We start from the raw sequence: 27,380 nt of genomic DNA on the forward strand, positions 1-27,380 counted from the left end.
GGTGTGGGTTGCTCTTTTGCTTCTAGAAAATTATGAATAATCAGATCAAAGTTGGAGGTTCAGGTTCATGGGATGAAATCCAAGTGCATGGCTGTTTGTGAAGGGTTTTGATTTGGCGTGGAAATCAACTCATCAACATACACATATTTCTGAGTTCTAGGTGTGGGTTGCTCTTTTGCTTCTAGAAAATTATGAATAATCAGATCGAAGTTGGAGGTTCAGGTTCATGGGATGAAACCCGAGTGCATGGCTGTTTGTGAAGGGTTTTGATTTGGCGTGGAAATCAACTCATCAACATACACATATTTCTGAGTTCTGGGTTTTGGTTGCTCTTTTGCTTCTAGAAAATTATGAATAATCAGATCGAAGTTGGAGGTTCAGGTTGATGGGTTGAAACCCAAGCGCATGGTTGTTAACCCTCTAAACTCTTCGGAAAGACTTTTTGTACTTTTGTTCTGACCGACCAGCAGCCTCTGTTCTAAGCCTGTCCCTTGTCCCTCTCCTTCAGAGTTGTACCTTGCTTAGTGTCTTGTTCATTTAGGCCCTGTAGTCGGTTGAAAATGTGTTTAATCGTGGTTCCATCATCCTGGGAAGCCCATTTTGCTTCTGCTGATTCTCTAATGCGTTCCTTCTCCCGAGAAGCAAACTCACTCCACTTAGCAAAATTATATATCACCAGAAAACACTTCAAAAAGGTTATCAAGGGCAGAGCTCTTAGTCCCTGTGGCGCAGGTAGAGGGGGGAAATACTTACGTGTACGTGGGACCTTTTTGTGCTTCTGCAATTGCCTGCTGTGCAGGTACGGTGGAAATAACATCAGCCCAGGAATCAGAACAGGGATGCAGGGTCTCCGCCCTGCACGGCTGCAGGAAGGGGCCTGGGAGAAGGGCGTTAACCTGTACAGGGAAGACCATGACCGTGAGCGTGATCCCAGAGTACTTGCCATGTGCCACACACAGTTCTGGGTACTTTACACAAACTGACACACTAAATGCATGCAACAGTCCCAATTATGAAGGAATTCTCAGTGAGAGCCATTTTCCAGGTTTAAGAACCGAGGCAGGGAGACTTGCATGCAGTGCCAGCCCCGGGGCTGTTTCAGCAGCTCTCTCCACTGCCAGGGCTCCTGAGGCTCCTCTCTTGCCCCGGGGACCAGATCTGGTCTCAGACCGGGGAGACAGAGCCTGGGTCCCGCTGCAAGTGGGCATCAGCTGACTTGGTGGAAGTGTGGCAGGAGGGAGAGCCAGGAAGTCGCTAAGGGGCTTGCATCTCAGCCTGCTTGCTCAGTTCTAATTCTTCCTGTCTCCACCCCGTCTCCCCCTGCATGGCTTCTAGAATAGCATGGAAACTTCCAATGGGCTGAGCTTTTTCTTCTCTGCTCTTCCTCATACTTGTGTTAATTTAATTAGATTTTTCTAAATCGGCTCGGAGCTCAGACTTCCCCCAGGATCAAGGGCCATTCCATTTATCACCTTTCCTTAAACAGAAAATCCATTCTTGATGATCTTGGGTTGAAAATATACTTTCAAAATATATGGCGCCTCCATTTTCCCCCTTTCAGATAAAAAATTCAAAGAATAGTGAAAAATGCCCCCACACTATGGTTTTCTTACTCTGGATTAAAAGCCTGCAATGATCTCTTTCCAAACATGGAAGGAGTTCTGGGCAACTGTTTCTAATTTACTACATTGTCCCACTTGCCTTTAATTCTTCATCGTAGCAACCTTCTAGTAGATTTTTTTTTTTTTTACAATTATGAACAATTTAGATCACATTTGAACGGGCTCTTCACAAGTTTCCTAGACATAAATTTCTCTAGACAAAAGAAAACACTTATTTAGTGCCCTTACTCCAATTAAAAATAAAACAATTGTGATAAATTGGCACCCTTGAACTTGACAGAAAGAAGGTATAGATGACTGTTCCATCTCCTTCCAGTATGAAAAGCATGTTAACAAGCTCCAGATCACAGAGGGTGGAAAAAGACACATGGATGGAAACATTTCTCTCACACATCTGTGTTTATCAAGTTTTAAAGTCTGTTTCCTCCCCGACCATTTCTTCTGAATCTGTAATCCATTGATTGGAACGAAATTGATGCATAACTCAAACTGCCCTGCTGTGAAAAGCCCCATTCAGAATGCTCTTGGCTCTGGTTATCATTGACCAATGAGTCTTCGAGATACCAGGAATAATAAATTATAACAAACACCCATTTTTAAGAGCACCATACAAGATTTTTCAGAGCCAAGCTCTGGAGATGGAAAGCTGAGTGAATATCCAGTACAGGAATGGGTCAGCTTGGTGTTGCAGGGAGCAGAGTGAGAAAAGGTCGTGCCGTAGAAAGAACTCAGACTCCAGGGGTTAAGATGTAACTCTCGGCTCAGCCATCCCTTGTCTTAAAGACCCTGGGCATAGTGCATCATCTCTCTGAATCTTTGTACTTTATCTGTGAAATGGGGGTACAAATGCCAAGCTCTGGGGGTAGGGCAGGGGTCTGGATGGCTCAGTGGGCTAAGCCTCCGACTCTTGCTTTCGGCTCAGGTTATGAGCTTGGGGTTGATTGGCCTGAGTGGTTGTAGACCTCTGCTTCCATTGGCCCAACTCTCAGTGAAAATCATGTTCCCCCAGATGTCCAGGTGACTCGATTCCCAGCCAGGCAGGACTAGTTGAACACACAAGTTTCCTAGCTGCTTGCAGTGGGCTTCAGAGAAGACTCATGAATAAAGGGCAACGTGATAGATCTAGATTCCCAGTGGGGATTTTGAGCATTTATCTTCTTTGCCTCGGGTTTAGTGCTGAAATTCTTGGGAGGGGAGGGAGGACTCAAGCCGTGTTTATAGCTTCTTTGTTTTTGAGTGTGTGTGGTACAGTGGAATGCTAAATTGCTTTTACTGGGTACCACTGTTAAATGATGATTAAATTTAGGTTGATATAAAAATGAACAGATATCTATTATATATCTTTGGGATAATTTAATGATATCCCCTTGTTTCAGATATTATTCTTTTATCAAGTCCCTAAATTTCCTTGTCTGTTCTTATCCATCTTGCCCACTCGGAGTGTCTTTCCCCTTTATTATGATTGGCAGTCACTGTTCTGATCCCTGGGATTGGGTTATCACTCTATTTCTTTTGACGGAGGGAAAGAGGAGGAAGCCAAGGGAGTTTGGGAACATAAAAGAAAGATGGGAAATGAATCATACCATCTGGAAATTTTTTTTTTCTAGGTATGTGTCCTTTGCTGTTTTTTCTTAATATAGTCATTGTCCCAGTCAATCTAGCACAATACAGATAAGTCACGAATTTCAGATTTAAAAAAAATACGGAAAAATACAGGAGCATCTGGTGGGCTCAGTCGTAGAGCATGTGACTCTTGACTTTGGGGCGGTGAGTTCAAGCCCCATGTTGAGGGTAGAGATGACTTAAGGAAATTTAAAAAAATACAGAAACATACAATATATCTCAATTATGATTTACTTGCCGTTCTCCTAAACCAAGCATCCGTGTTAGTGTGTGAGGCTAGCATTCTCCCCTCATCCATGTAATCAATTTCTTACATGGAGTAGGTGTTTGGGTCTTTCTCTTCAATGAAGCTGAAGGGGAAAGGAGTTTCTGCTTGGGATAATGAGGAGCCATTAAGAGTACAGGGAACATGAATCTCTACCCACAAAATCAGAAGTATAAGAAGAAGTAGATTTATTATTATTTTCTTTTGCTTTTTAAATGATGGACTCTTTTTAGAGCCCTTTTAGGGTCACAGCAAAACTGAGCAGAAAGTACCGAGTTCCCATGGACCTCCTGCTCCCACTCCCCCGCCCCCACCTCCCCTAGTTTCAGCATCCAGCACCAGAGGGATGCATTTTTTAATAATAGTGAACCTACATGGACACATCATTATCACATCATTATCCCCCAAAGTCTGTGCTTTACATTAGTGATCACTCTTAGTGCTGTAAACTCTATCAGTCTGACGAATGTAGAGTGAGGCATTATAAAACACAGAGGAGTTTCACTGCCCCCCCCAAAGACTGCATTCTGCCTATTCATCCCTCTTTTACCTCTAACCTTTGGCAACCACTGTCCTTTTTGCTGTCTTTATGGTTTTGCCTTTTCTAGAAAGTCGTATAGTTGGAATCATATGGTAGTATCTGTTTTTTTTTAAGATTTTATTTATTTAATTGACAGAGAGAGAGAGATCACAAGTAGGCAGAGAGGCAGGCAGAGAGAGAGGAGGAAGCAGGCTCCCTGCCGAGCAGAGAGCCCGATGTGGGACTCGATCCCAGGACCCCGGGATCACAACCCGAGCCGAAGGCAGGGGCTTTAACCCACTGAGCCACCCAGGCACCATGGCAGCAGCCTTTCTACACTGGCTTCTTCCACTGGGTACCGTGCATTTCAAGGTTCCTCCATGCCCTTTCATGGCTTCGTAGCTCATTTTTCCTAATGCTGCATAGTATCTCATTGTCTGGAACATCTTTTATATTTAAATCAGTTTAATTTCAACTCCAAATCTTTGTTCCCATTGTGTTAGTGGTAAATTCCGCCTCATTACCTTTTTAAAAAAACAGCTTTGTTGAGCTAGAATTTGCATAGAATACATTAATCAATTTACCCATTTAAAGTGTACTGTTCAGTTGTTCCTGGTATATTCACGGAGTTGTGCGTCCATCACCGAAATCAATACTAGAACAGTTTTAGCATTCCAGAGGAAACTCTATACCCATTAGCTGTCATTTCCCATTCCACCATTCCCCCGTCCCTGGCAACTACTAATTTACTTTCTCTCTCTATGGATTTGTCTCTTCTGAACATTTCATATAAATGAAATCCTACATCTCTGTCTTCTTGTGTCTGACCTCTTGCACTTAACATAACGTTTTCAAGGGCCATTTGTGTTGTAGCATATGTGAGTACTTCTTTTCCTTTTCATGGCTGAATAATATTCCATCGTGTGGATAGGTCACTTTATCAGCTGATGGACATTTGTTTCTATTTCTTGGTTGTTATCCATAGTGCTGCTAAAATCATACACATGAAACTCTTGGTGTGGATATATGTTTTCATTTCTCTTGGAAATATTACCTAGGAATGGAATTGGAGGTCATATGGGAACTCCAGGTTTAAGCTTTTAAGGAATTGCCAAACTGTTTCCCAAAGCAGCTGAACCATTTTCCTTTCCCACCAGCAATATATGAGAGTTCCAATTTCCATACATACTCATCAGCAATTGCTATTATCTGTCTTTTTTAAAATTATAGCCATCCTAGTAGGTCTGAAGTGGTATCTCATTGCAGTTTCAACTTGTGTTTCTCTAATGACAAGTGCTGTTGAATAATTTTCTTGTGCTTGTTAGCTAGAGATGTGTATCTTCTTTGGTGAAAGGTTTATTGAGATCTTTTCCGAAATTTTTAATCAGGTTATTTGTCATTTCATTGTTGAATTGTAAGCATTACTTATATATATTGAATACTGGACCTTTATGAGATACGTGATTCGCAAAGATTTTCTTCTGTATGGTGGGGTTTTCACTTTCCTAACAATGTTCTTTAATACATAAATGTTTATGCTTTTGATGAAGTTCAATTTATCTATTTTTGTGTATATGGCATATCTAAGAAACCATTGTCAAATTCAAAATCATAAAGATATTACACCTATGGTTTCTTCTATGAATTTTTATAGATTTAGCTCTTACACATAGGTCTATAATCAATTTTGAGTTAACTTTATACATTTAATGTGAGGTAGGGGCACAACTTTATTCTTTTGCTTGTGGATACCCAGTTGTCCCAGCCCCACTTGTTGAAAACAGTAGTGTTCTTTCCCCATTGAATGGTCTTGACACCTTTGTCAAAGTGAATGGACCTTAAATGTATGGGTTTATTTCTAGACTCTCAATTCTATTCCATCGATCTATATGTTTATCATTATGCCAGGACCATGCTGGTTTGATTCTTCTTGCTTTGTTATAAATTACAAAACTGTGAAGTATGAATCTTCCTACTTTGTTGTCTTCCGGATTATTTTGGCTATTTGAAGTCCCTTGCAATTCCATTTCAATTTCACAAGCAGCTTGTCAATTTCTACAAAGAACTTAACTGGGATTTTGATAAGGATTTCATTAAATCTATAGATCATTTGGGGGAATATTGCCATCTTAATATTAAGTCTTCTGATCTATGAACATGGAATGTCTTTACATTTATTTAGGTCTTTAATTTTTTTCGTCATTGTTTTTCAGTTTTCGGTATACAAGTTTTACACTTCTTTTGTTAAATTTATTCCTAATATTATAGTTTTGTTATTATAAATGGAATTGTTTTCTTTTTAAAAAGGTTTTATTTCTTTGAGAGAGAGAGGGAGCGAGAGAGGACAAGTGGGGGATGAGAGAGAGGGAGAGAGAGAGAGAGAGAGGGAGAGGGAAGAGCCTAACACAGGGCTCAATCCCAGGACCCTGAGATCATGACTCAAGCTGATGGCATATGGTTAACCAACTGAACTATCCAGGTGCCCCTGGAATTGTTTTCTTAATTTAATTTCTGCATACTTCCTTATTTGAATATAGAAATACAACTGGTTTTATATTGATGTTTTACCTGGTAGCACTGCTGAAGTAATTTAATGATTTTAATAGTTTTGTTTTATTTTGTTTTGTTTAGCATGTTATCTGTAAATAGAGATGGTTTTATTTCTTCTTTTCCAATCTGGATGCCTATTATTTCTTTTCCTTTCCTCTTTCTTTCTTTCATTCTTTCATCTTTCATCCTCTTGCTATTCTTTCTTTCTTGCCTCATTACCCTGGCTTGAGCCTCCAGTAGTGTCGAACAGAAATGGCAAGAATGGACATCTCTGTCCTTTTCCTAATATTAGAGGAAAATCCTTCTCTTTCCACATTAAATATAGTGTTAGCTGTGGGTTTCCCATACATGCCCTTTACTAAGTTGAGGAACTTCCCTTGTATTCCTGGTTTGTTGAATATTTTTATTATCAAAATATGCTGGATTTTATCAAATTCCTCTCCTGCATCTAATTTCTTTCTCCTTCCAATTTTGCATGTGTTCTTTATTCTATTAATATAATTGTATTGATTACCAGATGTTAAACTAGCCTTGTATTCCTGGGATAAAGCTCACTTGGTCATGGTGTATGATCCTTTTTATATGTTGCTGGATTTAGTTTGCTAAGATTTTGTTGAGGATTTTTGTATTGATCTTCATAAGAGATACTGGTCTGTAGTTTTCCTCTAGCCTTTGGTTTTAGTATCAGGGTTAATACTAGCCCCTTAGAATGAGTTGAGATGCACTCCTTCCTCTTTTATTTTTTGGAAGAGTTAGATAAAGATTGGCATTAATTCTTCTTTAAGTGTTCAGTAGAATTTGCCAGTATGGCCATCTGGTCCTGGGTTTTTCTTTGTGGGAAGATTTAAATTGCTAATTCAGTCACTTTGTTTTAAGTTCATTCACATTTTCTATTTCTTTTTGAGTCAGTAAAGGTAGTTTTGCCATTTTAGGAATTTGTCCATTTCGTCTATGTTATATCATTTTTGGGGATTTAGTTTTTTTAGTGTTCTCTTAAAACTCTTTTGATTTATATAAGACTGGTAGTAATATCCCTTCTTTCATTCCTAATCATAGTTATTTGAGTCTTTTTTTTTTTTACTCAGTCTAACTAAAAGTTTATCAGTCTTGAAGATCTTTCCATGGAACCGATTTTTGATTTGGTTGGTTTTCTTTATTCTTCATTCTAGCAATTTCTGTTGTAATGTACTATTTCCTTCTTTCTTCTTGGTTTATTTTTAATGTGCTCTTCCTTTTCCAGTATTATAAGGTGACAGTTTAGGCTATAGATTTGAGATCTTTCTTTTTTCAAAATAGTTGTCTACAGCTATAAATTTCCCTCTAAGTGTTGCTTTAGCCGTATCCCATATGTGCTGGTATATTTTCATTTTCATTAAGATCAAAGTATATTATCATATGCCTTGGGATTTCTTATTTGACCCTTTCATATTTAGGGTCTTAGAGACTACATATTTAACAATGTACTGTTTAATTTCCACATATGTGATTACATAGGAGCATGTGGTTTAATTTCCATATATATGTAGATTTCCTAAATTTATTTCTGTTATTGGTTTCTTGTTTCTTTCCATAGTGTTTGGAAAATATACTAGGTATGATTTCAGTGCTTATTCACTTATTGAGGCTTGTTTTACAGCCTAGCATAAGATTTGTCGTAAAGAATATTCCATGTGCTGTTAAGAAGAATGTATATTTTGCTGTCATAGCGTGCAGTATTCTATAGATGTCTGTTAGGTCTTTTTGGTTTATAGTGTTGTTCAAGTCTTGGGTTTCCTTGTTGATGTTCTGTCTAGTTTTTTTATCCACTATTAAAACTGAGATATTAAAATCCCCAACAATTACTGCTGAATTATTTCTTCCAGTCTTGTCAGTTTTTGCTTCATGTATGTTGCTTCATGCATCTCTATTGTTAGACACATATGTTTCGAAATGTTCTATCTTCCTGATGGATTGACCCTTTTATCAGTATAAAATGGTCCTCTTTCTCTCATAATACTTTTGATCAAATGTTTATTTTTTTCTGCTATTAGTATAGCCACTTCAGCTTTCCTATGTTTACTATTTGCATAGTATATCTTTTTCAATTATTTTACTTTCAATCTATTTGTATCTTTCAATCTAAAATATATCTCTTGTACATAGCATATAGTTTCATATATTTTTTAATCCATGCTGACAATTTCTCTTTTGACTGGAGTGTCTAATACATTTATGTTTAATGACAGATGGTGTCTGACTTAGGACAGTTTGACTTACAATTTTTCAACTTTATGATAGTGCGACAGTGACACGCAATCAGTAGAAACCTGACTGCAAATTTCAGTTTTTGCTCTTTTCCTTGGCTAGCAATATGTGATATTCTCTTGTGATGCTGGGCCACAGCAGTGAGCTCCCAGTTAGCCACACGATCATGAGGGCAAATAACCAAAATACTGACAGCCATTCTGTCCCCATACAACGATTCTGTTTTTCCACTTTAAGTGCTGTATTCAATAAATTACATGAGATATTCAACACTTCATTATAAAATAGGCTTTGTGTTAGATGATTTTGCCCAACTGTAGGCTCATGTAAATGTTCTGAGCACATTTCGGGTAGACTGGGTTAAGCTCTGATGTTGGGTAGGTTTGGTGTATTCTGTGCATTTTTTACTTAATATATTTTCAACTTATGATAGTTTTTTTTAAGATTTTATTTATTTGATACACAGAGAGAGAAATCACAAGTAGGCAGAGAGGCAGGCAGAGAGAGAGGGGGAAGCAGGCTCTCCACTGAGCAGAGAGCCCAATGTGGGGCTCAATCCCAGGGCCCTGATATCATGACCTGAGCCGAAGGCAGAGGCTTAACCCACTGAGCCACCCAGGTGCCCAAATTATGATAGGTTTATCAGGATGTAACCCTATCAAAAGTGGAGGAAGATCTGTACTGATACTGTTAAATTTACACGCCTGTCATTTTAGGCTTTGTTCTCTATAGAGGTCATAACTTTTCATGCCTCTATTTCTCCTTTGCTGCTTTGTTTTCCCTTAAGTGATTATTTTCTGGTGTATCATTTTAATTCCTTTAAAGATTCTTTTCCCACTATGTTTTGGTTATTAGTAGTCATTCTAGGGGTTACAGGACACAGCATGACCTAGAATCTACTTCAGATTGATACTAATTTAATTTTGTGAGGCACAGATATAATGGTCCTTTGATTTCCACTCTAGTGCTTGAAGATTCTCTCCCTCTGCCCCCTCCCCACACTCCTTCTCTCTCTAAAATAAATAAATAGGGCACCTGGGTGGCTCAGATGGTTAAGCATCTACCTTCAGCTCAGGTTATGATGCCAGGGTCCTGGGATCGAGCCCCATACCAGGTTCCTTGCTCCTTGGGGAGCCTGCTTTTCCCTTTGCCTCCATGTGTGTCTCTCTCTCTATCTCTCATGAATAAATAAATAAAATCTTTTTAAAAATAAATAAATCTTTTTTAAAACCCACATTTAAAAAGTAGGAATAGGTGAATTAATATTGTCTATTTCATTCAGTATGTTCGGAAAGTAGGATTTTGGCACGTGATCAATATTTTTTTAAATTGTTAAGGGGATATTTTATGTTCTTTTTTCCCTCACAGCTTGGGCTAGTCCCATTTTACATGCTCAGTGGTCACGTGATACAGACTGGACTCTGCAGTTCCAAGCTCCCCTTTGGGAAGGAATCCATAGGGCAGTGCTGTATGTAAAGTGTATCTGAATTTCCTTGCAGTACTGACAATGCCAGTCCCTCCCCCAGAAAAGCCACTCTCTACAAATATACCTAAGTGCCCTTCTATCTGGCCTTCTGAGGCATGCCCACAAGCAAAAGGAAAGAACTCAAAACAACAATGTAACTGCCGTCCAGAGCACATGTTCAGGCAATCAAAAATTAATTTCTGGGAACTGGTTACTATTTCAGTTAATGGTAGTAGTTGTTCATATCTGTGGGGAATACAGGGTAGAAATGTAGAAGCTCTTTCACATTTGCCATGGGAACTCTTGATACTAACAGGCTGGGTTGGATCACCTCCAAAGGACTGAACCAGAGACCCAAGGAAGGGGAAAGCTACAGAGACTAGAGAAATTTCAGCCCTCCACAGACCTCTCTCTCCCAAACAGTGTATTTTTTTTCTTTCTCAGGCTGGAGATTAGGAGGTGGTAAGATGAGTGGAACCATCTGTATGTCTGCCCCAATCTCTCCCTGTATCATTTTGTTCAATTAGACTCATCGTAAGGATGATTAAAGGTTTCTTGTTACTTGCAAATTGCTTATTCTCACCTTACCTTTGCTCTTTAAGGAGGAGTTACCACTTGCTTGTCCAATTCTTACATTTTCTTAGCCACTCAAGTCCATGCCTACCCTGTTTGCTTAAGATTGGGGACGGTCGAGCCGTACTAATTGAAGCCTCTGACTTCTTGTAAAGTTACATGTGCTCTCTGCTCTCATCTATTTCTTCCACGTTGCTTTCCACCTGTTACTCTCTCGCTTTGACAGTAAGTGGCTTAGGCTTTAGGTTCTCTTTTTGCGAATTCCACAGCCTGTCATTCCAATCCTTTGCCTTGATGCTCCTTTCTTCTTGCCCGGATTCTGGGATCAGGTCCCTGAGCTCACAGTTTGTAGACCCTTCTCTGGGTCCCTAAAACTTGTGGCCTGATTCTGTGGGCGGATCTAAATTACCCACCTGTTTTCCCTTCCCTTCCTTCATTCCCATCTCTTAATAATGCATCTAGATTTCCCCGGTGAGAGTATTAGCCAGAAGCCCTACCCCACACCCACCTCAGCCAACTCTTCTGGGCCCTGGCCTTGGATTTCAAAGTGACAGTAGAAGAGGAAGAACAAAACACTCATCGAATGCCATTTTCAAGGCCATGTCCAACGTTCAAGAAGCAGCAAGTGAAGACATCTATTTGAGGAGCCTTCCTATGCAGGATGGAAGAGGCTACTGGCTGAAAGAGGAAACAAAAACTATCAGCCCGGCAGCTAGGAAGCCTTAACCTAGACAGGGCACACATTTCCTTTTTTTTTTTTTTAACGTTTCAAGCCAGAATAGGGAGATTTCGGTGGTAGAATGTGGCAGACAAGCCAGCGAGGGAGAAAAGGGAGGGTTGGAAGCCTGGCAAACAAAGCCAAGGCGCTATGACTGTCTGTTGTAACACCTGCGAGTTCTGGAATCAAAGGAAAAATCCATAAATACTTCAAGATGTTTGCTTTGTACTGTTTAGCTAATTGGTCAAAAGAAACATCAACTCATAGGGGAGAGTGAAAACACTTCAGTGTCAAAATGTGGACAAATAGTCCGGCCCAGGACACGCCCACATACCCATAAAGGAAGACCAGAAGAGCCTGGAACTTCATTCTTGGGACGGGCCACACAGCATTTGCATCAAGTGGGGTTTCCAGCAACACCACCTTGGGCAGCAGCCTCCCAAATCGCAAGGTCCACTTAAGGGTCTGTTCTGAAAAGCATCCTATGGAAACACTGAACTTGGGTTAGATCTTTGTTTCTGTTACCAGTACCTCTCCATCTCAGATTCTGGAGAATGCTCTCCCTTTTCTTGCCTTCTCTTTCTCCAAACCCTTGTCATGTAGGAAACAGAAAATTGTTTTTTCAACTTTTTGCTTTAGGCTTAGTGAATGCTACATTTGGAATGACTCTCAAATTCCTAGTCTAGTCTCCTGACTTTGAAGCTAAGAGTACTTAGGCATATGACTTGAGGCAAAGGATTTGCTGAAGACGAACCAGTTAATGTCAAACCAGGGTAAAACTCTGCCTTCTGACAAACAGGACAGTATTCTTTCTGTGGTACCATTCATTTCTTTGATGTGACATGGTGACGATGCTTCTGAGGTTTACTTTTAGAATTAGTCTATCTTCTTCTACCTAAAAAGATTCAAACTGGCATCGAAGATGCTCCTTGATTTTCTTTGCCTTTGATTGTCGGATCCCTAGAAATCACAATAGGTGTGTAATTAGTTTGGATTTCAATGCACAGAGTTTTATGAGCATTTTCATATGAAGAAGAGAAATAAAATAGGCAGAAGATGAACTTTTTTGCCAAGATATCTTAGAATCTGTGTTTTCACAAGTTACTTGAGAAATTCTTTATGAGGAAAGAATCAAATATAAATATGTAATTGAGGCCAGGAAAATCTTTGAAGTAGGGCTTTTGGTAGAAATAGTGATTAGAACCCCAGTTTTGTCTCGCCCTGCTCAGGCTCTTGCACAAGTCCGAGCAAATCAATATGAAAGTGTTGCTCAGAATGTGCCCCCTTTATAGCCAATTAAAGGTCAGTGTATGTAATTTACATAAAATGGATGGGCAGGAACAAAAGGTATCTGTTGGGCCCTGAGGAATGATTCTATTTCATTCACAGATGAGTCCTACAGAGGTCATTGAAAATGCAAGATGCAAATCATTGTTTTTTCTTTCTATAAAGCGTCCGTTTCCGCCCCCCCCCATTTTATTCTCTTGTTTGCATGCATGCCATAGTCATTAGTACAATTGAATTATAGAATGACCTATACCGTGAGACTGTTAGGCTTGCTTGATTGAAATTATCTTTATAATGGAAATCAGAGAACACTTTTAACCTTGTTAGAGCACCACTGTACTGTTGATTAATATATAAAGCGAGTCATAAATTTCACAGTGAGCTATTTATTTCCAGACAATCTTGTGAAAGCAGTTTGGGCCAAATTACAGAAACTTTCTTCATACCTTTGTCAGGCTGACACTAATGATCCTGATTATTTCCAGGACTTTCAAAGTGTCAGTGTTAATTAAACTAATGCTTTAAAATATGGGTAGAAAAGAACATTTGAATATTATATCTTAAATGTTTGACAATGTGTATGAAGCTTCTTTTGTTACCTGGTTAATTTCAGAGACCTGAGTTCATTTGATAAAGTTTCTTTCCAGGAGCAAAATGTTTGCCTGATTCAGTGGCAATGGCCAATATTACCAAGGTCACAGTCACCTCCATATAGTCAATGAGTATTTGTTGAGTACTTTAGATATGTTCTGCACTGGATCATGTGATATGAGTAAGAAGATGTAAAAAGGGAGTGCCTGGGTGGTTCAGTGGGTTAAGCATCTGCCTTCGGCTCAGTTCATGATTTTGGGGTCCTGGGATCGAGCCCCGCATTGGGCTCCGTGCTCAGTGGAGGATCTACTTCTCCCTCTTCCTCTGCCCTTCCCCATCCTCCCTTGTGCTCTCTTGTGCATACTCTCCCTCTCTCTCAAGTAAATAAATAAAATCTTTAAAAAATAAAAGGTGTAAAAAAACTAGTACCTGCCTTCAAAAGAGTTCATGGTCTAGTGAAGGCTAGAGTTCCAGAAAAAGAGACGACCTATGTGTAGACATTTGAGGAGACAGATGAAGGGGGTATCTAGCTTAGTCTGGGGCGATCAGGTAAGGTGTCCTAAAGGACTTCTGCCTGAGCCAAGGCTCTTCCAGCCGCTGAAGAGGCGAGGGTTTGTGGGAAACACACAACTGGTGGCAGGGAAACACTGGCTTGGGGTTTAGATGGAGACTAAGGAATAATGGAGGCAAGAGGGTCTGTCTTACTTCCAGAACTCATCCTATGGCCCAGATCCCTGTCTTTGGCAATATTAGGCCACCTGGATCCCAAGACCTTGCATTAACCCTGACAGAAAGGACCCTGTTCCCCTGCCTTTCCTGAGCACCCCTGCTCCCCACCCTATAGCTGCCTCTGGCAGCAAGAAGGCAACATGGTTGCTGGAGAGGTCAGGCCTCCCGCACTGGACCAGCCACCTGCATATACCAGAGGTTTGAAAACAGGAGCTCGGAAGTCTGGGAGCACCTGGATTCTTTCCAGAAAAAACAAAAACAAAAACAAAAAAAAAAACACAAAGTTTTGGTGGGGAGGGGAATTGATCCTGTTTCTAAAGAAACTGCTTTCTATAAAATTGTATCCTTACTTTTAGACTCCTATTAGGGGAACGTAGAACTAATTAAGAGACCTGAACATCACTAATCATTTTTTTTTTTACTTGAGTTTCATAAGTAGTCATTAAAAAGAAAAAAAGGCTTCGTTGAAGTCACTAGTAGAAAAGCTAACGCACGGAGTAAAATGTACTCACTGTCTCAGATTGGATACACAGCTTACAAAGGCAAGCGATAGGCAGTCTGGGTTTTTAGAGGACATTGTTAAAGGCACTAGATACTCCACCAGGTGGCCTGGGCAGGCACGCTGCTGCCGCCGAGGCCACGGGGCTGGTCTGGAGGACTTCGAGCGAGCGGGAACGGTGCGCTCTCTACTATAGTGGACAGTCACGTAATGACATCTGGCTCTTGTTTAAAACGAACTAGCTTAGAAGGGTTTGCAGTCTCCTGTTCTTTCCTCTCCTCCTCCTCCTTTTCTTCCTCCTCTCACTCCTTCCCTTCTCTCTCACCTTCTTTCTCATTCTTCTTCTTCAAGAAAAATATGCTGGCGAGAACAGATTGCCGTTTCCTTTTGAGGGAAATCCCACCACAGGGTGTTTTATCTCCGGAGGCGTATCGCTCTCGGAGGAAGCCAAGCCAAAGGAATCTGCCTTGAACAGGGGCCACTAGCCTGGGAGTGTGGCCATCTGTAGGCAGGGGGTGGGGGCTGGGTTGGCGTGGGGGTTGGAGGAAGGCTTACGCCTTGCCCTTGCCTTGCCTTCAGGACAGGTTGCAGGACTCAACGTGGAAACTCAATAAAACTTTCAGAAGCAGATAAATAGAACCTAGAAGGCTTGTTTCCCTGGAGATGGGGAGGCACCATATGTCAGTTTCATGTTTTTAATCAAAAGGCCAAGGCTCCATCTAGGTGGTAGTAATAAGTATTTGCTTTCCAGAGATTTTCATTGAAATGACAAATGTCTTTCCTTTCACTATTTCTCATGCATCCCCCCCCCCATCAGAGAAAAATCCAGTACAAAGTAAAATGCCCTGAAGAAGCTTCTGTAAGATAACCCCCTGTATGATGAGCTCTCATGATCTACCCTGTTTATGAGGGAGAAGTTACAGTGTTTGGTTGCCCGAGAAACATCAGACCCCAGGCTGTGGCAGGAGGGGTGCTGCGTACGAGAATCTTAGAGTTTGTTTAGTCTGGTTGCATTCTTGGGCCAGTGACAAAGCAAAGAACTGGATTGGGGTGTGGGGCGTGGGGTGCGTATAGAGGAAAACAGAGATAAGTGTGGTAGGAAAGAGTCAAGAAGAAGAACATGGGATGCCTGGGTGGCTCAGTGGGTTAAGCGTCTGCCTTTGGCTCAGGTCATGATCCCAAGGTCCTGGGATGGAGCCCCATGGTGGGCGGGGAGCCTGCTTCTCTCTCTCCCTTTCTCTGCCCCTCCTGCCCGCTCACGCTCTTTCTCTTGTGCTCTCTCTCTCTCAAATAAATTAATAAAGTTTTTTTTTTAAAGTAGCACCCTGTATCACCTTTTTAGATTTTTAGGGGGTAGGGTGAGAGAACAGGGGTGCAGGAGAGATGGGGCAAGGAAACCGCTGTGTATTGAGCTCCTTTTAAGTACCAAGCTCTGTGCAAGGCACTTCATGTAGCTTCACTCATTTAGCCCTCACCAGAAGCAAAGAAAGTGGGACTTATTGTCCCCATTCTACAGATGCGTAGGCTGGGTCCTTAGAAAAGTTTTATCACATGCATTTTTCTTTCCGTCTGAGAAGCAGCAGCAGGAGACCTGGGACCTTGCTTCCCGGCAGGAGTTGCCAGGTCTGTAGCCTGAGAGCAAATACAAAGACTGGTGGGCCAGTCGCGGGGGGCAGCACACTGAGAGGAGCAAATGGAGTTCTTGGTAGGAAGAGCCCACGGGTGCCCTTGCTCTTTCAGTGTACAGGGCCACCCAGATAGGAAGTGACTCCTGTGCAGGGAGCATTTCAAGCCAACTCCTCACGACAGAGTAAACAGATTTGTAAGCATAGAGGTGGGTGGGGAGAAGGAATGTTCCAGTACACAGGATCAAGAGTTAGGACCATAGAGGAGCGTGACCGCTCGCTGGGAGGTAACCCCACACAAAGGGAAATGGGAGAATTGACACATCAGACAGACTGGTGACTGAGAAAGCAAATGAGTAGGTGAGAGCCAAAGGCTCCAAGGAAGACCTCAAGAGCTTGGCTCCCTCTTCGGCCATTAATGTAAGGAACGTTTATAGGCAGTGATCCGGACAAACGCTAACTCCATAGCGTCATTCTACTTCCTGCATTTTGATTATAATGATTTGATTATTTGCTTTTTAAAAGCCTTCATTGACTCACTAATCTGGGTCACCTGTCCTGGAGTTGCCACCTGAAGCGGTGTCCTAAGGGAGGCCTGCCCGGAGCTCCTTTGCGGAAGAGTCGGAACCCCAAAGTTAGGGTGTCCTTCCGTTGCCAAGCCGCCCATGTCTGGATCAAAGCAATCCATTTCAGATTCATGTGCATTATTAGCTCTGGCAGGTTAGCAAGACATGAGTCAGATAGTGTTTTGTATATTAGAGAAAACTAGATAAGCAAACAGAGAAGGAAGAGGTTGCCTTTATTAGAAAAGCAATCTTTTGTGATAGATCTTAGCGCCAAGCAATGAGTTTTTAATAAAACCGAGCAGATAGAGCACCCCTATGTCTGGCCTTGCTCCCCCTCTCTGGCTCCTGACACGAGCGAGAGGTCCGCTGATTTGTCAGTTAATCAAAAGTTGCTAAAGGAAAGTCAATACAGAAGATGCTGATCATCATCCTGTCGTTTTCAGTGACTCAATGGGACTTCCAGGCTCCCGGCTGCCTGTTCTCTGTGGTGGTGTTACTCGGGGTAGAACCTGTGCCCTTGTTCTAAAGGGTGAGAATCTCATTTTGTTTCTCTCCCTCTTGATAGAAAGCTGGGGGCTGACTCCTTGGAAGAGCTGGGAGAATTATTATCACCAGCTATGTGTAGCCAAGTGTTGCTTTTCCTCCCTCTCTGCTTCGGTCATATTCACAGTAATTCATTTCTTTATCACACCTGCCCTCCTCTGGCCTTCTGTCTTTGAGGCCCCGCTCTCGCTTCCAGGAAAGTGACTCCAAAATGAAGTAATTTGATTTTTCTTCAAGTGGAAACAGTATGTTTCGGGTGTCCCCCATCCAAACAGTTTGTGCAGCTGCCGTGCATTCCTGCCCTGACCAGGAATGCACGTGGGAAAGATGCGGAGTGATGACGGGGATTTTTGCTGAAAGCCTCTTTCCTCCTTGGGTTATGTAGAGGTTAAATGATCTGTCCAAGTTGAGTCTGTAGCAGAGCTGGGATTACTTCTGTGTACAATGTTTTGGGCACCAGCAAACGGCATCTGAAAATGGTAGGAGACTCTCTGTGCCCTGACCCTCAGATCTTTCTTACGGCTGCTGTGAAAACTCCAGGGACAAAATGGCAGAATGATCGGGAAAGAAGGAAACATTCTCTATTCTCAAAGGGAAACGACTTCTCCAGGCCTGCTCTTCTCCTGGGCCTTTAAGATGCCAGACTTGGGAGTGATGATTTAATCCAGTTCCTCTTCCCCTGTTTGTTTCATGGTGAGGAAATGGAGGCCCAGAGGAGAGAAGGGAACTCACCAAGGACAGGAAACCCCAGGAGCCAGGCTAGGACCGTAGCGCTGGGTGTTTACAACTCCAATTCAGTGACTCAGAAAGCATAAGAGATGGCTTTTAAAGTTCAAATCTGGGGCTTCAAGTAAAGTTCTCCTTCTACTTCAGCATAAACAAAAACAGTCCCCACTTTTTAAGCCCCAAGTGCAACAGGAGATTCATGCAATCTGGGTGTTACTTGAGGCCATTCCTTGGGAAGGGAGACATCGACTAAACAGTTGGCCAGGGCTCTTTCTCTTAACATTTGTTGCATTTTCCATCATCTTAAAGACCACAGTTTCTTCAGTTACTCCATAAGGGCCTTCCTGACTACAAACAAACACATTAGGGTTTGGAGTTGTAGGCCCTGACTTCAAGACCCTCTTTTGTCTTTTACTAACCATGTGGCCTTAGGCAGTCCCCTCACCTCTTGGGACCTCAATTCCTAAAAATAAGCATAGTACCTCCCTTCGCGGGACTGGTTTCCAAAGCTTCTGTGTGCTAATATAACATGGACAAGTACCTTGTAAAGATTAAGAGGGCTACACCCAACCCAAGTGTTGCTTATGGGGGCGCCCACCATACCTATTTCACGAAGCTAGTCTGGGTGATCTACGTAAGCGTTAGAACAGCCATCTCTCAATGATCCGCACTAATGGTAGGACAGAGGCGCATATAGATAAAACAAAATGGCGAGTCCTCCAGATGCCATTTCTGTTTGAGTTGAGAATGTATGGTGTTTGGGGAAGCTTCTGAAATCTGCTCGCTTGAGAGCAAAGGTCAGCCGAGGTGGCATTACCTGAGCATGCCCAGCACTCCCAGAAGCGGGCCATGGACGAGTCCCTGCCCTTCCGTGGACTTCCGCACCCTGCCTACCCTAAGTGCCCTCACAGTCTCTGCCAGCTCTCGTTAATATCTGTGTGTCTGTGACTCTAAGCCTACAGCGACAGCGTAAGGCCAGTTTTAGATGATGCCCAAGGTTTTGTGGCTGGAGCTGTGCGAATCCTAGGGAAGGGGACCAAGCTGCCCAGATGTTACGAACTCATTGACGAACAGGTGAAGAGTCCAGGATGGACAAAAGCATGGCTCATGCTTGAGGAACTGGGCAAAGGATGGGATTGGAGAAGAAGGTGAAAATGACATGGAGAGGCACACAGCGTAGCAATGAAAGCCATGTCCGGGGCTGCAGTCACCGAGGGAAGGCGGAAGACATGCCTCTGGACTATTTCTGCCCAGGGTCAAGGCTCTTCTCCATTCACCTGATTCGTTCTCTCCTTTCAATCACATCCTTTTCAAAATGCGTCTCAAAAGTGTTCCTGAGCCATTCTGATTATCACTTTTGCTAAAACCAATCAGCAGCGGTCTGTCTACAGTGCAGGGCAATCAGCAGAGACTCAAAGTACCAGTCAGAGCCTATGTCTTTATTGAGACAGACTGAGGCTAATGGGTTTGACTGAAGTTCCATTCGGAATGGCTTCAAACAGCGCTGCTGCTAGCAGGTCCACAACTTCCTCTACGAGTACAGGAACAGCGCATGGTTAAATACAGTGTTTTTTCATGTTTGCCTGAGAAATGGAGGCCGAAAATGATGTATGTTGCTCTCTAATATTTTTTCCCTTTTAACTCATCTTGTACTCCTTCAGCCTGTCAGAACTTAACAACCGCAATAATAGGAGTGAGTAAAATAAGCCCTGAAATTGGGCTCTCCTGACATACTGTGCTGTGTGATGGTAGCTCGCACGCTGGGTCTTCTTGTAAATTGGGACCCCAGGGACATCGTTGTATGTGATTAGGGATTCTGTGATAGGCTGGTGTGTAATGGCACACCATGCATTCCCAGAAACTATACCTTAAATCAGATCCGAGTCTTCATTGTACATAGAATGGATAGGAAGCAGACACATATGTAGCAATAAGCTACATATGAGAAATGAAGCCCAGGTTCAGACTGGTCAGTATCAGGTAAGGGACAAGCTGTAAAGGGGCTTGTCAGACTACACCCGTATATATGTGATTCTGATTCTGATTCTGGTCACTACCACCATTATTTTATTGTTAAGTTGCAAGACTTCTTTAGATATTTACAATACTAAATCCTCATCAGATCTATGATTTGAAAATATTATCTCCTATAGGAGGTTGTCTTTCCACTTTCTGAATAATGTCCTTCAAAGCACGGAAGTGCTTTAATTTTTATGAAGTCAGATTCCCCTCTTTTATCTTATTGCTTGTGTTTTCAATGTCATTGCCAAATAAATCCAAGATCACAAAACTTTATGCCTGTTTTTTTTCCTAAGAGTTTTATAGCTTTGACACTTGAGTTCAGGTCTTTATCTATTTTGAGTGAATTTTTGTTTGTGGTGTGAAGTGGGGGTTCAAATTCAGGGATACACTATTCAGGGCTATACTATCAAGGATTTGGGGGTCTCTCTTCATAAGTCGTATTTGTCTCCACGTAATTTTCTTTCCTTATTATGTCTTTGTCTAATTTCTGTACCAGGCTCATACCAGCCTCATGGGATGCTCACTTTTCTTACCAAGATACCATCATTTTCTTGAATAAATGCCCCCTCAGATTGCTACAATCCTTTTGTTGATTTCTAGAGCTATGGAAAGTTGATTCTGACCACTTTTGCCAGTTTTTCTCACTGCTTTTGTGGAACAGAGAATTTTCCCAAGTTCTTATTCTGAAATTTTTTGCTAATACCCTATTACTAACATATTAATATGTAAGCTGTGTAGCCTTTTATTGTTTATCATTCATTCAACAAATAAACATTTATTAATCACTAACGAGTGGAGTGCTTTGCTAAAGACTGGAAACACAATGATGAACAAAACTGCTTTTGTCCAGGGGGCTCCTGTGGAGGCTCAGTTGGTTAAGCATTTGACTCTTGATTTTTGGCTCAGGTCATGAACTCAGGGTTATAAGATCGAGCCCTGTGTTGGGCTCTGCACTCAGCAGGGAGTCTGCTTGAGATTCTCTCTCTCTCTCTGCACCTGCCCCCCCACCCCTGCTCACATGCACGCATGCTCTCTTGCTTGTTCTCTCAAAATAAATAAATAAAATCTTAAAAAAAAGAAAAAGACTACTTTTGTCTGTGCCCTCACGAACCTTACACTCTGTGGAGGAAGACAGAGGTTAAAAGATGCAATTACAATTCAGTGTGATAAGTGCCATGGTGACAGAAGTACAGAGGGCTCTAGGAGATTCTAGAATGGGATTCATTCAGACTTGGGGAAGAAGGAAAGGCTTCTGGAAGGAAGCTAACACAAGGGTATGATTTCCAGGCAGAAAGCAGAACATGTGTAAAGGCTCATGGTGCTATGAAGGAACAGAGCATAAAATGTTATGGAAGGAGGGTACAAGGAGTAAGATTTGTTCTTTGTTCACAGGAGCAAGATCATCAAGGATCTTGTAAGTGCAATTAAGATATATACTTGATCCTCAGGGCTATGGGAAGCCACTGAGGAGTTGTAAGCTAAGCAATAACATTATCTTGCTGTGACTCTGGCATATAGAACGCATGGTACTTGATGAATTAATAAATTATTATTAATAAATATTATTTTCAATTGTAACTAACTTAATTTGTTTATAACTTACTTCCAAGGTATTATTTTCAGATTATTCTGGGTGTTGGTACAGAACAGATGTTTTGGTGTCAGGACTCCTTTAAATTTATAAAAATTTAAAATTACTGAAGCCCCAAAGAGACTTGTTTATGTGAATTATATCTCTTGTTAATCATATCAGAAGTTGAAACTGAGGATTTTAAGATATTTTTTAAGATTTTTATTTATTTGTCAGAGAGAGCGAGCACAGGCAGACAGAATGGCAGGCAGAGGCAGAGGGAGAAGCAGGCTCCCTGCCGAGCAAGGAGCCCGATGTGGGACTCGATCCCAGGACGCTGGGATCATGACCTGAGCCGAAGGCAGCCGCTTAACCAACTGAGCCACCCAGGCATCCCAAAACTGAGGATTTTAAGTAATATTTGCAATAATTTATAATTTGTAATAATATTTCATTTAAAATACTACTAACAGTGGCACCTGGGTGGTAGGGGGTTAAGCTTCTTCCTTTGGCTCAGGTCATGATCTCAGTTTCCTGGGATAGAGCCCCAAGTCAGGCTCTCTGCTTGGCGGGGAACCTGCTTCCCCCTCTCTCTCTGCCTGCCTCTCTGCCTACTTGTGATCTCTGTTTCTCCATCAAATAAATAAAATCTTTTTAAAAAATAAAAAAATATTACTAATAAAGTCATCAAGTGTTCACATGTATTTTTTTCTTAAGAAAAGAGCTGTGTTTTCCAAAACGAAATATTTTAGCGGGATGAGTGACATTGTTTTACATTTTGCAAATCTCCTTAATTTCTGACTTAATAGCAGACAGCTGGATTTTCATATAGGCTTCTGCACTCAATCTGGTTAGATTGATGAAAATTTGGCCTCACACAGATATACAATTGGAAAAAAAAAAGTGTTTTAATATGCTTTTCACATAATTAAGGCTATTTTTCTCCCATACTACACAAAAATTTGACAAGTGATAGTTTCTTAAAGGTTAGCCGCAATATGGAATCTGAAACCATATCAATTAACTTTTTACTTTCTGTTATAATAAAATCTTTCCTGTAATTTAAGTGGATCTTTAACCATTGTGTGATTTTGTATCATACTACATGGGTCATTTGAAAAATACTGGCTCACTGAGTTAGGCACATCTGCAAAGTTCAACACTTCATTGTTCAACATCAAAATATCATATATATTAATGTCACTACATTCTCATCAGAAAAGCCTTTAAGTATGGGGAGGTTGTCAAGTTTGTAGTAAAAGATACAAGTTTTCCCAAGTTAGAACTTGGAAAAAGTTTTAAATTTGTTTTTTAAGATTAATTTATTTATTTTAATTTTTATTTCTTTTTTTAAATTTCTTTTCAGTGTTCCAGAATTCATTATTTATGCACCACACCCAGTGCTCCCTGCAGTACGTGCCCTCCTTAATACCCACCAACAAGCTCACCCAATCCCACACCCCCCTCCCCTCTAAAACCCTCAATTTGTTTCTCAGAGTCCACAGTCTCTCATGGTTCATCTCCCCCTCCGATTTCCCCCAACTCACTTCTCCTCTCCATCTCCCCATGTCCTCTGTGCTATTCCTTATGCTCCACAAATAAGCAATACCATATGGTAATTGACTCTCTCTGCTTGACTTATTTCACTCAGCATAATCTCTTCCAGTCCCACCCATGTTGCTACAAAAGTTGGGTATTCATCCTTTCTGATGGAGGCATAATACTCCATAGTATATATGGACCACATCTTCCTTATCCATTCGTCCGTCTAAGGGCATCTTGGCTCTTTCCACAGTTTGGCAACTGTGGCCATTGCTTCTATGAACTTTGGGGTACAGATGGCCCTTCTTTTCACTACATCTGTATAAAGATTTATTTATTTATTGAGAGAGAGAGGGAGAGGGAAGAGGAAAGAGGGGAGGCAGAGGGAGAGTGAGAAGGGGAGCATCTCAAGCAGACTCCCTGCTCAGTGCAGAGTCTGACACAGGGCTCAATCTCCAGACTCTGAGATCATGACCTGAGCCTAAATCAAGAGTTGGACACTCAATCAACTGAGCTACCCAGACACTCCAAGGTTTTTTAAAGGGACTGTAGAGAATTGGTATGACTTATTCCTTGAATGTTTGATAGAATTTACCAGTGAACCCGTCTGGGCCTGGTTCTTTCTGTTTTGGAAGGATGTTAATCATTGACTCGATTTCTTTAATAGATACAAGGCCTATTCAGATCATCTGGGTTTTTTTTTTCTTGTGTGAATTATGGCAGATTATTTTTTCCACAGAAATGGCCAATTTACTTAGGTTATCCTATCTGTGGGCATAGAGCTGTCCATAGTATTCCTATGGAAATTGCTAAGTGGGTTTCCTTTCAATTTCCATGGGATCTGTAGTGATATCCCCTTTCATTTCTGATGTAGTAATTTGTGTCCTGTCTCTTTTTTTCTTAACCTGGCTAGAGGTTTATAGAGGTTTCTGATCCTTCTTCCAAACAACTAGCTTTTGGTTTTGTTGATTTTCTCTATTGATTTCTTGTTTTCAATTTCATTGATTTCGGCTCTAACTTGTATTATTTCTTTTCTTCTGCTTACTTGGGATTTAATTTGCTCTTTGTTTCTAGTTCCCTAAGGCAAAAACTTAGATTATTGACTTTATAACTTTCTTCTTTTTTAATATATGCATTCAATGCTATAAATTTCCCACTAAGCACTATTTTCACTGCATCCCACAGATTTTAATGTTTTATTTTTATTTTCATTTAATTTTCTTTGACTCATGTCTGAGTTGGAGTGTGTGGTCTAATCTCCAAGTATTTGGGGATTTTCCAGTTATTTTTCTGTTATTGATCTCTAGTTGCATTTCACTGTGGCATGAGAACAGGCATGGTATGATTTCTTTTCTTTTAAATTTGTTAAGTTGTGTTTATGGCCCAGAATATGATCTATCTTGGTGAACGTTCCATGTAAGCTTGAGAAGAACGTGTCGTGTGTTGTTGGATGAAGGAATCTGCCTATGTCAATTATATCCAGCTGATTGATGATGTTGGTGAGTTCTACTGTATCCTTACTGATTTTCTGCCTGCTGGATATGTCCATTTCTGAAAGAGGAATGATGACGTCTTCAAGTATGATAGTATATTCATCCATTTCTCCTGGCAGATCCATCAAGTTTTGCCTCATATAATTTGATGCACTGTTGTTAGGCACATACATATTAAGAACTGTTATGTCTTCTTTATCATTATGTAATGTCCTCCCTTATCCCTGATAACTTTTCTTACTTTGAAGTCTGCTGTGTCTGAAATTAATATAGTCACTCCTGCTGTCTTTTTTTTTTTTAAGATTTTATTTATTTATTTATTTGACAGGCAGAGATCACAAGTAGGCAGAGAGGCAGGCAAAGAGAGAGAGAGAGGGAAGCAGGCTCCCTGCTGAGCAGAGAGCCCAATGTGGGACTCGATCCCAGGACCCTGAGATCATGACCTGAGCCGAAGGCAGCGGCTTAACCCACTGAGCCACCCAGGCGCCCACTCCTGCTGTCTTTTGATTGGTGTTAGCATGATATATTTTTCTCCATCCATTTACTTTTAAACTTTATGTGACTTTATATTTTTTTATATTTGAGTTTATTCTTCATTTAACTTTTAAAACACTACTATAATTGAATATTAAAACAAAAACAATAGCAAGTAGTGAGCTATGATTATAGTCCTTCACTCATTCACTACTGCACATAAAATGCCAGCAGTGTTATTCACTGGCCCCATTTAGAGGTCTGACACTGAATACCACCCCTGGGATGATGTCCCTCATCCTCATATGCTTCCCCATTGTAATGGCGCCATCTTTCCTGTTTTGGATCAAAGTCTGCCAGTTCTACCTGGTCCATTTCATCAGTCTCTTCTACTTCCTTCCTCTCAGGTAGGAGGTTTTCCAGCAAAGAGAGTTTATCAGGAGACAGAAAGCCATTCTCAGGAACGTTTACCTTAAATTCGATGATGAGGTGACCCTTCTCATATGGTCTATGATAAATTGGCATGCCTTCATTTAGCACACACTTGATATCTCCATGCTTGACAATTTGACCTGGATGAGAGGTGATGACAATGGTTCGGTTGTCCAGAGTAGATATTGGCTTTTGAAAACCGCACAGTGCTTCAACCTGTATGTCCCTACACATGAGCTATATGTCCCTACACATGAAAAGGTCTTCTCCTCGCCGAGTAAAAACCGCATGGTTCTTCTGATCTAAAACAATGATAATATCTCCTGGTTCCAGTCCTGGTTCTTGGTCTCCTTCACCATGGAATGTTATCTTCTGGCCATCTTTCATGCTTTTGTCAATATGAACTTATAGAATCTTCTTCTTCGAACTATCTTCCTTCCATTGCAATGTTTACATCTATCTTTAGGACTGATCAGTTCCCCATGGCCCTGGCACTCCATGCACACAGACTGAATTTGCTGAACCATTCCAGGTCCTATCTGATTAATTCTTATTTGCATCCCAGTACCTCGGCAATTGGGACAACACTCAACTGCTCCTTTCTTACCACCTTGGCCTTCACATTTATCACAAATCACATTCTTTTGCAGAGCTAGTTTTCTTATTGCTCCATTATATAAATCTCCTAAGGTTACTGAGAGCTGATGCACATTTTTACCTCTCCTTTCTCTCTGCATTCTTCCTCCTCCTCCAAAAAACATATCAAAGATGTACATGGGGGAACCAAAACCCCCACCAGCTCCACCTTCTTTAATTGCCTGTTCACCTCTTTTGTCATATAATTCCCTTTTCTTTGCATCAGAGAGTACTTCATACGCTTGAGAAATCTGTTTAAACTTCTCTCCTTCATTTGGATTCTTATCAGGGTAGTACTTCAAGGCCAGTTTCCTGTAGGCCTTTTTCAGTTCTTCTTGGGTGGCATTGGGTTTGACCCCCAAAACGTCATAGTAAGTGGTTTCTTTCACCATTTTCTACAGCTGGTGAGAGGGCCTAGGCGGATGTGGGGGAGCGGGAAGGAGCACGTTGCTGGGCGCAGCTCGGGTAGCGGCCACTCCTCCGTGTCTCACCAAGCATTCTGGAAAGTTCCCTATATTTAAAGTGTGTTTCTTATAAAGAACATATAGTGTTAGGTCATGTGTTTTGATATACTTTGATAGTCTCTGTCTTTTAATTGATGCATTTAGACTACCGATATTCAAAGGATTATTTATATACTTGGATTAATATCTACCATATCTTTTTTTAATTTTATTTTATTTATTCTATTTGTTGCCCTTGTTCTTTGTTCCTGTTTTTGTCTTTCACTATTTTTCATCCTTCTGTGGTTTTAATTTAGCTTTTTATGTGATTCCATTTTTTCCTTTCTTAGTATATCAGTTTTAGTTCTTTTTAAAATGTTTTTTAGTGGTTGCCCTGGAGTTTGCAATATAAATCTACAAATAATCCAGGTCCACTTTCAAATAACACTATACCACTTCCTGAGTCTTGTAAATTCTTTATAATGGCAAAATAATCCCAATTCCTTCCTCTTATCTTTTGTTTTATTAACATTCATTTCATTTATATATGCATATATAATGATATATCATAAGACACCTACATTAGCATACATAATCAAACACATTGTTGCTATTAGTATTT

The 27,380-nt window shown here is 41.0% G+C and overlaps 2 protein-coding genes across 2 annotated transcripts in view; one reads left to right on the top strand and one right to left on the bottom strand.

The window, feature by feature from the left end:
- Positions 1–27,380, top strand: part of GPC3 (glypican 3) — a 399,544-nt gene that overhangs the window by 219,031 nt on the left and 153,133 nt on the right. The gene's annotated exons all lie outside the window — the stretch shown is intronic.
- On the bottom strand, positions 25,353–26,707 carry LOC132007254 (dnaJ homolog subfamily A member 1-like). Its single transcript, XM_059385352.1, has 2 exons — positions 26,398–26,707; positions 25,353–25,819 (listed from the first exon to the last, which is right to left on the bottom strand). Exons 1-2 carry the CDS (start codon positions 26,705–26,707, stop codon positions 25,488–25,490), a joined length of 642 nt encoding a protein of 213 aa, XP_059241335.1. The 3' UTR covers positions 25,353–25,487.

Source organism: Mustela nigripes, chromosome X (assembly GCF_022355385.1).
Source record: "Mustela nigripes isolate SB6536 chromosome X, MUSNIG.SB6536, whole genome shotgun sequence".
Taxonomy (NCBI): Eukaryota; Metazoa; Chordata; class Mammalia; order Carnivora; family Mustelidae; genus Mustela; species Mustela nigripes.